The 14063-nt window shown below is 41.8% G+C and overlaps 1 protein-coding gene across 2 annotated transcripts in view; it reads right to left on the reverse strand.

The window, feature by feature from the left end:
* The window catches only part of KLHL18 (kelch like family member 18), a 54640-nt gene that overhangs the window by 22598 nt on the left and 17979 nt on the right, over positions 1 to 14063 (reverse strand). For both annotated transcript variants that reach the window (XM_065885364.1, XM_065885365.1), the window contains exon 2: positions 814 to 944. In XM_065885364.1, the coding sequence (XP_065741436.1) occupies positions 814 to 944 (131 nt within the window). The remainder of the gene's footprint in view (positions 1 to 813; positions 945 to 14063) is intronic.

Below are 14063 nucleotides of genomic sequence, written 5' to 3' on the forward strand. Positions count from 1 at the left end.
CCGGGCTTCAGTTTTCTCACCCATCAAATAACCATGATTTCTGCTACCTTCTCAACCTGCGTCATCACATTAACAGCCAGTAGACACACGTGGCTAATTAAAACTAAACTTATTATTATGTATTGCTTATTTATTTATTTATTTATTGGCCACACTGCGTGGCTTACAGGATCTTAGTTCTCTGACCAGGGATTGAACCCAGGCCCTCGGCAGTGAAAGCATGGAGTCCTAACAACTGGACTGCCAGGGAATTCCCCTAAAATTAAATTGAAATGAATTAAAATTAAATAATATTTAAAATTCAGTCCCTCAGTCCCACTAGTCACATTTCAAGTGCTCAACAGCTACATGTGCTAGTGGCTACCAACTTGGAGAGGACAAACAGAACATCTCCATCGAGGCAGGAAGTTGGACAACAGTGGACAACACTGTTCTGGACTGATGGGAAGGGTAATGAATGAAGACACTTATTTGAAAGACTAGTCTGCCAGCTAGAAAGGTTAGCACAGAAAAGTGAAGAGAATAATATACCACCAACTTTGTACCCAGTCCTAGTTTTAAAAACATATCTTGGACTCTAGTTCCTATGAGACGTGTCACTCTCATTGAGTTAAAACACATCAAAACTCTCCTTATTTTAACCCTGTCTCAGGCCACTGGCTGAGGTTCTAGCTTGTTTACTGGTCACCTACTGTGTGTGTGTAGCTGTGCTCGATACTGGGTCCTGCTGGAAGGCCCTCAAAGGGCACCAAACACAAGGCTGAAACTGCACCTAGAAAGCAGGTTGTGAAACCTGATGGAGGAATTTAGTACCTTGGGTCCATTCCTTGCATTACAATCTCATCCTGCTTGCACTCCATCATGTCATTTGTAAACATAGCGTGGAAATACGGGATTGAGGCTGCTAAGACGATCCGGTGAGCACTGAATTTGTGGTCCCCAATCTGCGGGCAAAGTAAAATACAAAGACAGATATTGAGGAATGCAAGTACAAAAACCCACCCTGCCCCTTCCACAGCTCAACTCTCTGCCCACTGGAGTGGTACTGAAGGCATCCCAGAACGTGATAGCTGAGGCTTTTCATGGAGACCTTGAAGTATTTTAAACTCAACATACACGGTTATAGTAGGAGAATGTAGACAACACATTTTCATAAGGCATTAAAATGGTTAAAAGTCTTTATTTATATGGCAATCTTCACTGCACCCCTCCCCCCACCAACTCAAAGACCTGATTTCTTGAACACTTTATCCTGATTCCAATTTTATTAGATGGCAGATGGAAGAGACAAAGTGGCCAAGAACGCTGAAGCACCTAACAGTAGGCTCCTCCAGAAGAGTAAACAGTGACAGGAAGAGATGAGGAGAAACAAGACCAAGCTTGAATAGGGGGTGCATGTGGGGATCAAGGACAGAGGAGGCATTGTGGGCACAGATGTTAGGGGGTCCCTGGGCACCAACCAGGCTGTGGTAGACCACAAGGAGCCCAGAGTCCTCTAAGAAACATGACCCTGGCAGCAGCAGCTGGAAGGACTGGGGCTGTGGACTGGCCAGTGCTCTGCATGGCCTGCAGGGCTCATGTGGACAGAGGCAGACTCTCTCTAACTTGTACCAAACGCTCAGGAACACATCCTTAGCCTGGGGAGTGCCGTAAAGTGCTTTCCAACTATCTGCCAAAAGGATACTCCCTTTAACTTTGCCATTTATAGCTCCAAGACACATAAACATTTCCACTTCAGAATTTTCTACTCTTCAGAAAGAGCAAACAGTCTTTTTTTTCCTCCCCTTCACCTAAGTTCCACATTAGTGAAATGCCAGAGCCATCTCACTATCTGATGCTCATCTCTTTGTGTCGTATTTATTCAAGGATTCTAACTCAGGTTCTGTCACTATGTCCTCTTTTTCACTGAACTTTAGGTTTATTATCTGTAAACTGTCCTTCAAGATCAAGCACACAACCATCCAAATACCAAAGGATCCTTACTAGATTCAGATTCTAGGAGTTCCTCATATAATCCACGTGTTGTCCTACTACCAGTGTTGGGGACATTAAATGGCAGCATGCTTTGAGGGTTTTTCATAATTAAAAAAAAAATCACAGTAATAAATGCAAATATTTCTTAAAGTTGTTCTACAAGGCTTATAATGAAAACCAGAAGTTTCTGGTTCCCTGATTTCTGCTCCCGGGGCAGCCACTTTCTTCTGGTATTTATCTCTATCTTTCTAAGTAATATGCCTCTAATATTATTTCTTGAATTTTCACTTTTAGTTATTACTTGTGGTAGTCAGCCTCCAAACAGCTCCCAACTCATCCCTGCCTTCTGGTATTCATGTTGTGCAGGTCCCTCCCACAATGTCTCAGGGTTGGTCTCTGTAACTGATGGAACGTAGCAGAAGTGATGATGGGATGTCACGTTAAGGCTAGGTCATAAAACACACTGCAAATTCCTCTAATTGTCTCTCCTGGATCACATGCTCTCAGGGAAGCCAGATAACAACATATCCTGAGAGGCCCAGATGACTGCAGCCCAAGGTGACACCTGGACTGTAACCTCATGAGAGCTTCTCAAATCCTGCTTCTGAATTCCTGACCCACAGAAACTGTGAGATAATAAATATCTGTTATTTTAAGTCACTAAGTTTTGGGGTAATTTGTTATGTGGCAAAATATAACTATTACGTTACATATTTAATTCTTATGATGGAAGATTAGGATTTTGCTCTGACAAGCTCTCTTCACATACTATCTCCATTTTCCCATAGAATTATGCCAAATTTTGGTCAAATTAACATTAAGAATTGCATTATTAGATCTATGTGAATACTATTTGTAGACAAGCCAGGATGTATACTATGATTACATTTCTTTGTTGGTATAATTTCTGTTTTCTCTGAAGATAATAATAAAGTGTAAAACTCCCTTTAATATGTTCCATCAGGTACCCTATCAGTTTGTTCTTGTGACATCCATACTGGAACTCTGTCTTTCTGGGAATTCCTTTCCCCTTGCCTATATTGGAACTCCTGTTTCCTGGATCCCATTTAGTCCTCTTCTTTATTATTCCCTTGTCCTGGTGAAAAGTGTCTTCTAGCAGAGCTTCCTAAGAAAGGGTGTACTATAAACTGTTTTTAACTCATAGCACTTCTTTCACGATATGTGTGGGCTTTGTTCTCACACCAACCAATTCTCCAACTTTCCAGACACCAATTGGTATCCTACAATTTAATTCAAATCTGACACTAACTACATAGAGTTAGTGCAGACCCCACAGGTTAGGGACTCAGTCCCACCAGACTGCCCCTGCTTCAGATGCTAACTGGGCCACTCATACTTCTGACCCATCAGCTATAAGGTCAGGGTGGGGGAGGTGTCCCCAAAACTTCCTCTTCAGGTTTGATAATTTGCTAGAATGGGATTTTTCTGTAGGCATGACTGATTAACTCATTGGTGATCAACTCAATCTCCAGCCCCTCTCCCCTCCCCAGAGGCAGAGAGGTGGTGCTGAAAGTTCCAACCCTCTGATTACATGGTTGGTTCTTCTGGCAACCAGCTCCCAACCTGAAGCTACCTAGGGGCCCACAAAGAGTTACCTCATTAGTGTAAACTTAGCTGACTTCTCCTCTTACCCGTATCACTCAGAAAATTCCAAGGTTTTTAGAAGCTCTTGTGTCAGGAACTGAGAACAAAGGGCAAATATTACAACAAAAGATGGTCTTATTACCCCTACTACTCAGGAAGTTATAATGATTTTAGGAGCTCTGTGCCAGGAACCAGGGACAAAGACCAAAAACATATTTTTTATTATATCATAATATCAGAGGGCATATGCACAAAATGACTGAAAATGTCTTTATTATCCTTAAACTTGGATGATAGTTTAGCTGGCTATAAAATTCTAGGTTGAGAATATTTTTTTCTATCAGAATTTTTTGGTTTTTTGCCATGCCATGTGGCTTGTGGGATCTTAGTTCCCCAACCAGGAATTGAACCCACGCTCTCGGCAGTGAAAGCAAGGAGTCCTAACCACTGGACCGCCAGGGAATTCACCTCTGTCAGAATTTTGAAGGTATTGTTCCATTGTCTTCTAGTTTGTGGCTTTTTTTTTTTTGCCATACGCGGGCCTCTCACTGTTGTGGCCTCTCCCGTGGTGGAGCACAGGCTCCGGACGCACAGGCTCAGCGGCCATGGCTCACAGGCCCAGCCACTCCACGGCATGTGGGATCTTCCCGGACCGGGGCACGAACCCGTGTTCCCTGCATCGGCAGGCAGACTCTCAACCGCTGCACCACCAGGGAAGCCCTAGTTTGTGGCTTTTGAGCAAGCTAATGTCATTTTGAATACTAACATTATATGACTATTCTCTCTAGAGGCTTTTGGGACTTTCTCTTTATCCTCAGAGATCTGTAGTTTCACAGGGCTTGAAGTTGGTTTTCTTTCATTTCTTTCATCTTTCATTCACTGTGCTGTATCAATCTATAGATATGATTTTAGTTCTGAAAACATCTTTTCATACCATTTCTTTGATAATTTCCTCCTCTCTACTGTTTATTTCTTCTCAAATTTCCATTCGTCAGGTGTTAGACCTCTTGGAATGATCTTCTATAATTTATTTTATCTGTTCTCCCCAATTTTCCATCTCTTTCATTTGGTTTATCTTCTGGGAATTGCCTTTAACATTACCTTTCAATATTTCTGTGTTGTATTTTTCATACTTGCTATCATATTTTTAATTCCTTTTTTTGGGGGGGGGCATGACATGTGGGATCCTAGTTCCTCGACCAGGGGTCAAACCCGTGCCCCCAACATTGGGAGTGCAGAGTCTCACCACTGGACTGCCGGGGAAGTCATCATATTTTTAATTTCTAAGAGGTCTTGTTTTCTGGAGGTTCTTTTTTTTTTTTTTTTAAAGAATCTAGTTCATCTTTTATGCATGCAATATTTTCTCTAATCTCTCTCAAGATATTATAGTTAAAATCTTTCCTTCTTCTCCTCCCTGATTTTACTGTTTCCTGAGGTTTTTTTTCACCTCCATTTGATTTGGACTTTTTTCCCCTAAGGAACTGTTTAGAGTTTCAGAACAGTACTTTTTATTTTATTTTATTTTTTGGCCATGCGGCATGTGGGATCCCAGTTCCCCAAACAGGGATGGAACCCGCGCCCTCTGCATTGGAAGTGCAGTCTTAACCACTGGACCACCAGAGAGGTCCCCTGGACTCTATCTTTTATGTTCTTTAAATGTTTCATGACACTTGGCTATCTGCTCATACTTTTAGAAGCTGTTTGAAAGCTCTGTGTAGGGGAGCTAAGCTTGCCAACTTGTGGGCTTCACGTTAGGGTGATCAGGCAAGAAGAATCTGTCATTTTATTGAGGATCCCCAAAAGTAGACAGTATCGCTAAGACTTTTTCTCTGGGATTAAATTTATCAGAGGAGGATCTTTCAGTCTCTTGCATGACAGCACCTGCCTGCAGATATTCTGAAAACTGAGGAAGGGGAATGGTCCTATTAATCACTATATAGAACTTTGTCTTAAAGCCCCTATTTTCAGTTTTGCTCCATATTCCATCTCATCTTCTGTGCTTGGTGTGCCTCTGGTTCAATATCTAAGACTAAAATATCTGTCTCCTGAGAGAGTAGAGGAGGGGTTGTAGGCATGGACTTTCGACTAATCTTCCTGTTTTCAATATTTGGTTTCTCTGATTCTGGAGCTATTCCAGGACTCTGCATTACAAATCCTCTTTGTTAGTTCCCCCCCACCCCTCCCTGCCAAAGCAGGCACCTTCAGTTCCTCTGGCCCACTAAGTTAATCACACTTGCTTCCTGGCTTCAACATTCTGTTGACCTCTCATTTGCCGATCTCTCTTTTCCCTCTTACTATCATTTTAATGGGATTACAGGAGGAAATGAGGGCAAAATGTGCATTCAGTTTGCTGTGTTACACTGCTATGCATTTATTTTCCATCTACAAAGTAAACAGAAGACAAAAGAACAAGCTGTATGTGCACGAACTAGGTGACCTGATTTCCCAAAAAAGCTCAGCTAAAGAGAAGACAGGCCTATATTGGGATATGCTAGGCAGATTACATCTGAATTCTCTGTTCAGTTAAGGGGAACAACTAATTTGTCTTTATCTAGAAGAGGGAGACCAAGATGGGAAAGGGTCTGGAAGCTACATCTTACGAGGAATGGCTACAGGATAGGTAATTTAGGGATGATAGGTAATTTAGGGATGACAAAGACTAGAAGGGCTATCACATGGATGAGGGCAGATCTGCAAGGTACAAGGAGGCACATTTTAGTTTATCACAAAGAAAAACAGCTTATTACCTAAGAACGTTTAGGGAAGTCCTTCACTGATTCTAAAACTATTAAGGGACCTTCCAATTCTACAATCCTAGGATAATACACTTTTGTGAAAAGCTTAAAAAAAAAAACCCAAATACTCTCACTGTACTCTTAGTTAAAAAAAAAAATGAGGGCTTCCCTGGTGGCGCAGTGGTTGAGAGTCCGCCTGCCGATGCAGGGGACACGGGTTCGTGCCCAGGTCCAGGAAGATCCCACATGCCGTGGAGCGGCTGGGCCCGTGAGCCATGGCCGCTGAGCCTGTGCATCCGGAGCCTGTGCTCCTCAACGGGAGAGGCCACAACAGTGAGAGGCCCGCATACCGCAAAAAAAAAAAAAAAAAAAAATGAGATGATCATTTATGAAGTTCCTTTTGCTAAGTACCCATTACACATACGTTCTCATTTTAGTCCTCACAGCAACCCTCTGCATTAAGTAGCTATTGTGAATTCCATTTTATAGATGAGGAAACCAAGATTTAGAATTAACTTGCCCCAGTTAAGTAGCTATTATGTGAAAGAAAATTATACTTGAGTTGTTTACTGGTGGAGTTTGAGAGGGACCCAGTAAATAACACACCCCTCCCAGCTCAAGTTCTCAGCCAACTGGGAAATTTTTAGAATTAAAAAATAAACTAACACACATAATAAAAGTATTCAGAATTAAATACAGGTGAATGAAAGTAAAACTGGGCAAATCTGAATAAGAGTAGCTGATTGTGTCAATGTCAATATTCTGCTTGTGATGCTGTACTATAATTTTGCAAGATATTACAACTGAGGGAAACTGGGCAAAGGGTACACGGGAATCTCACTGTTAATATTTCTTAACTGCATGTGAATCTACAATTATCTCAAAATAAAAAGTTCCCTAAAAAAAAAAGGGACAAATGGGAAATCCAAATGATAAACCTAATATTGTAAACTACAGCTTATACAGGAGTACAGTGTGTTCCCTATTTTAACATCTTGAATTACACAGGTCCATGCAAAGGCTACTTTCTCCACTGATCTTCAATTACACACTGTTACTGCAAATCTCCTCCCTTTTCCATCCCTAAGGTGGCAAAGAAATGTCAACTGTTGCTACAGAATTTAGGAAAAAATAATCAATAAGCAACATATAATTGATTGGTCAGAAAAGTTAAGGCTATTTGGCATATATCTCTACCTTTAATCACATTTTGCTATACCTACCTTTAAATAAACAATATTACAAATATTAATAAAACAATATTATAATCATAAAGTATTAGCAATGCAATTGAATCAGACAGTAAATTAAATGAATTTAATTAAATGTTAGTGAATTAAATGGAATCAGATAGTAAAGTATTGGGAAGACCCAGGTTCAAAGTACAAGATAGGAGGGAAGGAAAGAAACAAATCTATGGTGTCATGAAACACTCTGAACTGAAAGAGCTAAACTCATGAACACACATGTGGAAGTTACCCAGGTGGGATCAAGATATCAGGTACACAACACACCTCTACTGCCCGTGCTCACAGGACCACTTACTACGTGTGTATCAGCGCCAGCCACTTAATCACTGTGGGATGATTTGCAATGACCAGCATCTGTGGAGCAAATTAGGGGCAATCACAAGACTTCCTAGGTATATACAATACTGCCAAATTTGCTTCTAAGAAAAAAAAATTCAATTCAAACTGGAAAGCCCAAACCACTTCCACTAAAACTGCAGCAAAGACTGAGCATTCTTGCCACTTAGCTTCTACAAAGAGTGGACACAGAGCCTTTTCCTGAGCAGTGGTGGTCCACCAGACAGGTGGTGTGGCATCAACATTGGAGTTAGAAGGCCCTCACCAGTTATGTTACCTCAGACGCGTCCCCTCCAAGTTTGGCTTCCCAACTAAAAAAGTGAGACCATTCCTATTCATCTGACTTCTCAAGTGTATTTGAGAAGATCTAATTTAAGAATGGTTGATATGAACATGATTTGACCAAATGACCAGGGACACTCCAAATTCCTGAAGCTCCAATGGGAAAAAAGTATTGTCCTGTGCAGACCAAGCTAATGTTGCTGTCAATCCTGGGTCTTGTTTGGAGGGATGGATCTGTGCTGATTTGTCCTAGCCTGGGCACCAATGGGAATAATTCAAGGGCACTTTTGCAAACAACAGAAGTGCTCCATAATGGTGAACAGATAAATAAATAAATGCCTGGATGGATGGGCTTTGGAGCAGAGTGCTACTTAGCTTGTTCTGAGAGGGGCCTCAGCATTGCAACTTTGGTCTCGTTAAATTAAGTTATATACAATACATGTGAAAACACCCAGCACAGCGTCAGGCACTTAACAGAGATTTAAAAGTTTTTTGTTGCACGCAGCTGAGAGCAACAGCCATGAAAGACCAAGATATAAATATCTGAAATCCTCTCAAGTTCAGTCTGATTAATAGAACCCTGGTAGAGAGATTAAATCTCTGAGTTTTAGGGCCAGCTCTACTACAGATACAAGCAAGCTGCCTAACTTTACCATACCTCAGGTTTCCAGATTGGAATATAGGATTATTACTTACATGCGCACAGAAAGGAATATACTAGTTTAAAAAAACTTCTTAAAAGCAGCACCAAAAATACTGGAAAAAATATCACAATCAACCACTCTGTTAGGCATTATTAGAAAGTTCAGCATGGCGTCAAAGGTCAAAATACTTGCCAGTCTCTACCTGTGCCCATGCCAGAGGAGACAGAGAGCACAAGCCATATGATACATATAAACTGCACCGATTTCAAGGCCAGCTGTTCCTTTTCTGTATGACCCAGGCAAATCTCGTCCCTTTACCCCTGAGCCTCAGTTTCTTCATCTGTAAATAAAGGGCTTTAACTGGATCAGGGTTCTCAAAAGGTAGTAGTTGTGTTAACAGTAGCCTATCACGAATTCAGTAAAGCTTTCTTTTTAATCATGATGGAATCTACATGCATTTGAAAAGTAACTGTACATACACCTAAACGATATAATTTATCTGGCTCCCAGACTGGTGCACATATAGATTTGAGGGCCCCCTGCAATAACTCTGCAGAATCCCTGTAGCACAGAAACCCCTGCACCAGAGGTTCTTGGAGGTCCCTTCTAGTTAGTAGTGTCTGAGACCTTGACTGAGCAAAAGGAACCAGAAATCCTGAGCACCTCATGTCTACCTAAGTTTTGACTTGGTTTAAAACACACACACACACACACACACACACACACACACACACACACACACACACACACCCCTCCTCCTCCTCCTCCTCCTCCCATTTTCTTCCTTGGAAAGACTGGGAAATCTTCCATTCCTGACCCTGCCCTGGTGGTATCTTTGGATCAACAGGGATAGTGTAGCGTGACACCACAAATTCTGTTCCCTATCACAGGCAGGTGAGGCGCAAGATTCAACCAGTTGCTTATTCAAGCAGGAAAAGCAGCAGGACAAAATCTGAGTTGGAAGTAATCTGAGACAGGTGTTCCCAAAGAAAGCAAAAGATATACCCAGAACTGATTTCTTTTTTTTTTTTTTTTTTTTTGCTGTACGTGGGCCTCTCACTGTTGTGGCCTCTCCCGTTGCGGAGCACAGGATCCGGATGAGCCATGGCTCACAGGCCCAGCTGCTCCGTGGCATGTGGGATCTTCCTGGACCGGGGCATGAACCCGTGTCCCCTGCATCAGCAGGCGGACTCTCAACCACTGCGCCACCGGGGAAGCCCTGATTTCTCTTTGATGGAAAACATTTTGATACTATTGCTCCTACCTTCAAGGAGCCCACAATGAACATAAATTAAACAATAAATGAACAGTTAAGTGCCCTGCCTGTGCAGACAGAATACCCTTGGGATCAGTGGGGTTTAAGACTAAGCATTTAGGCAGTCACGAGATGCTGAAAGTGCATAAATAGTAATCCATAATTTTACTAAGGCACACATTTGAATCATAAAGGCTATGAATCTTGTGTGTAAGAATGAGTCTGTAAAAATGAGTAGCGATGGGTTAATCTCTAAAATTCCTTTGGGCTATAAAGTCGATAATTAAGAGAGACAGTATATCATGGTAGATAAGAACATACTCTGGAACTAAATTGCCTGGGTTCAAATCTAGGTTTTGCCATTTACTAGCAGTGTAACTCTGGGCTACTTAGCTTCACTATGCCTCAATTCATGAAATCTGCAAAAATGGGGTAAACAGTACCTCCCTCATGGGGTTACTGTGAAGATTAAATTAGCATTTAAGGCATGGCATTTAAAACAGTGCGTAGCACATATTAAGTGCTAAATAAGTGCTTGTTAAATTAAAAAAATGTCCTTAAATTGAGAACTTCACAGAATTCACTTTTAAGACCTTTAGAGAAAGGGTCGGCAAACCATGGTTATGGGCCAAAATCTGGCCTTCCTGCCTCTTGGTTTTTTGTGTGACCCATGAGCTAAGCGTAGTTTTTACATTTTTAAATGGTTGAAAAAAATCAACCCTAATATTTCATGACATGCGAAAATTGTATAAAATCCAAATTTCAGTGTCCATATATAAAGTTTAATTGGAACACAGACATGCCCATACAATGGCAAAACTGAGCAGCTGTGATAGTGACCAACGGCCTGCAAAGCCAAAAATATTTACTATCTGCTTCTTTATACAAAAAGTTTGCTGACCTCTGCTCTAGAGTCACAGGGAAGAAATATTATGAAGAGGGATGTGAACACATTCTCTAGAAAGAAGAAGATGCTGATCACTTATCTAAGACCCCCCCACCCCCATTCTCCACCCACGTCACACCTGATTTTCTGCTGGTATTCACAGACTCCCCTGCCAAACCAGTATGATCTGTCTGCACTTTGTGGAATCCAACACTGAGATAAAGTGTCTTATCCAACACTTGCTCCTTTTCAAAAGGAAGTGAGCTAAGGCATTCACTCTGGAGTCATGAATAGCCTGTAACCATCAAATACCTTTTTTTTAAAACTTCGGTTTCTTTCTTTTTTTAAAAAAATTATTATTTATTTTATTTTTTTGGCTGCATTGGATCTTAGTTGCAACATGCGGGATCTATCGTTGAGGCATGCAGGATCTTTTGCTGCAGCATGTGGTCTCTTCGTTGCGGCACATGGGCTTCTCTCTAGTTGTGGCCTGTGGGTTTTCTCTCTCTCCTTGAGGCGTGCGATGGTGTGCAGGCTGAGTTGCCCCAGGGCATGTGGGATCTTAGCTCCCGGACCAGGGATCGAACCCGAGGTCCCCTGCATTGGAAGGCGGATTCTTTACCACTGGACCACCAGGGAAGTCCCTAAAACTTGAGTTTCTTTTTTTTTTTTCTTTTTTCGGTACGTGGGCCTCTCACTGTTATGGCCTCTCCCGTTGCGGAGCACAGGCTCTGGACGCGCAGGCTCAGCGGCCATGGCTCACGGGCCCAGCTGCTCCGCGGCATGTGGGATCTTCCCGGACCGGGGCACGAACCCGTGTCCCCTGCATCGGCAGAGGGACTCTCAGCCACTGTGCCACCAGGGAAACCCAAAACTTCAGTTTCTTAATCATAGTTATACAATTATTCTTTCTCCAACCCCCCACCCCCATGGAGTTTCAATGCTGATTAGCCTCAGCAAATAATGCAGCCTTGTCCATCAGATACATAGGAGGTGGACTGCATGGAGATGCCTTGAAGCATCTGTCTTCCAACCTCAGGTATCAACCAATCCTCCACGTTATTCAGCGACCACCCAGCACAAAGCCAGCTCAGCCCACCTCTCCACGGCAACCAAAATCTTAACATGTGAGACATGTAAGGCTACTCCATGTTAGAGATGGGAAGCTTCAGTCTCAAGAACTGTACTTTTCTGTTCTTACCTACTCCAGTGGACTTCAAACTCTTTGAGGTAATAAGGGTCTTGTACATCCCCTAAACAGTTCAGTAAATATATTTATTGAAATTAAAATACCAACTCTACCTTAATAGCTGCCCAGAAAAATCAACAATTCCCTGTGAAAATAAATTAACCCTGTAGACAAAAAGGCAGTTTCACTAAAAGTTATAGTCAAAATGGACTGCAGGTTCTTTCAGTTAAGTTTAGAAAAGGATATGGAAGACTGAGAAGGAGGCACTGTGATTTTTTTTCTACTCATTTCCTTCAAAATTTTCTTACATATATAAGTAGGCACAGTAAATCTTCAAATAACCACAACACTTGAGGGCTAGTACAACAATCTATTATTATTATTTACTATCAACTAGATATCATATGATCTCTATATAGCTATGTAGTATAAATATAGCTATTAATTATGTATTAATACTGCTATAATAATATATAAACCATGAATGATCTATAATAGTACGATGATGATGATCTATTAACACTTTTAGGTTACTTGAAGGTTAACAGAAAACACCTGTAGCTTCAATACATGCCACTAAAAACCTTCCAAACAAACATGACTAGCTATGGACTCTATCTCACGTCAGCTCTATTCAGTGTGCCTTACTTTCTTCTGGGAACGTCTTCTATCTTCATTCCCACCACACTATACAAAATATGACCTAAGCCCTACCAATTAGACCCTTCCTCAGGATTTTTCAAATAAGGAAGAAGGAAGAGGGACAATCCCTCCAGGTAACAAGGAGCTATCAGATGCTCCATCCCCTTCCATGTGTGATGAAGCAGTCTGCAGTGGGAGAAGGATGCTGACCACAGAGGGGACGAGTCTTAGCAGCATTTCAGCCCCCCAGGCGCATCATCAACCCTATCTGTTCTCCTGTTTGATTACATGAGCCAATAAATGATTGGTCTAGACTACTGAGGCTAGTTCTGCCATTAAGAGCCAGAGCTCTGAGCACTGTGGTCTGGAGAAAGCCCTGGGGAAATGCAGGAAAGGGGGACATTCCTTCCTGATCTTAATAGATGGGCTCTAACTAAAGGTGGTTTCGGCTCTGATTGCACCCCGGTGGTGCCTCAAGGCCCCCACTCTGCTCAACAGTTAGGTCTTAAAGGACCCCATGTGTGAAAACACCAGGGTGACAGCATCTGCTACAAGCATCATAGGCATAAAGCAAACACAGTGTTTTACTGACTGGGAACACTGCGGGGGATGCAGAAATGGGCAACAGATACCTGTTGCATGGATGACTCATTTTTCGAATTCCTAGCAGTTATCTTCTGAGAAAAATATCATAACGTTAGATAGGGATAGCCAAACCCAGCATCTGAATCCCCATCATAACTGGGGTATGTGACCTGCCTGAGGTCAGATGGACAGGAGCTAGGGCTACTTAGTGTCCTCCTCTGTAAGTGTGAACAGTAGATTCTAAAGAAATGTTACTCGTAGCTCACACTCCCCCTCCCCTTCCCCCTCCAAAACGAGACCCTGGTCATTTTAATAGCCCTATAGCTAATAAAGAAATCGATTTTGTAATTTTAAAACCCCCGAAAAGAAGGTCTCCAGGCTCAGATGGTTTCACTAGAGAATTCCACCAAACATTTAAAAAAGAACTAATACCAATTCTAAACAATCTCTTCCAGAAAATAGAAGAGGAGGGGACAACTCAAATTTATTTTATGAAGCCAGTATTAGCCTAATACCCAAACTAGACAAAGACCGTACAAAAAAAGAGAAAACTACAGACCAATATCCCTCATGAATATAGATGCTGAAACCCTTAACAAAATATTAGCAAATAGAATTCAGCAATATATGAAAAGAACTATATACTGTGACCAAGTAGGGTTTATTTCAGGGATCCAAGG

The sequence above is a fragment of the Phocoena phocoena genome, chromosome 10 (assembly GCF_963924675.1).
Source record: "Phocoena phocoena chromosome 10, mPhoPho1.1, whole genome shotgun sequence".
Classification (NCBI taxonomy): domain Eukaryota; kingdom Metazoa; phylum Chordata; class Mammalia; order Artiodactyla; family Phocoenidae; genus Phocoena; species Phocoena phocoena.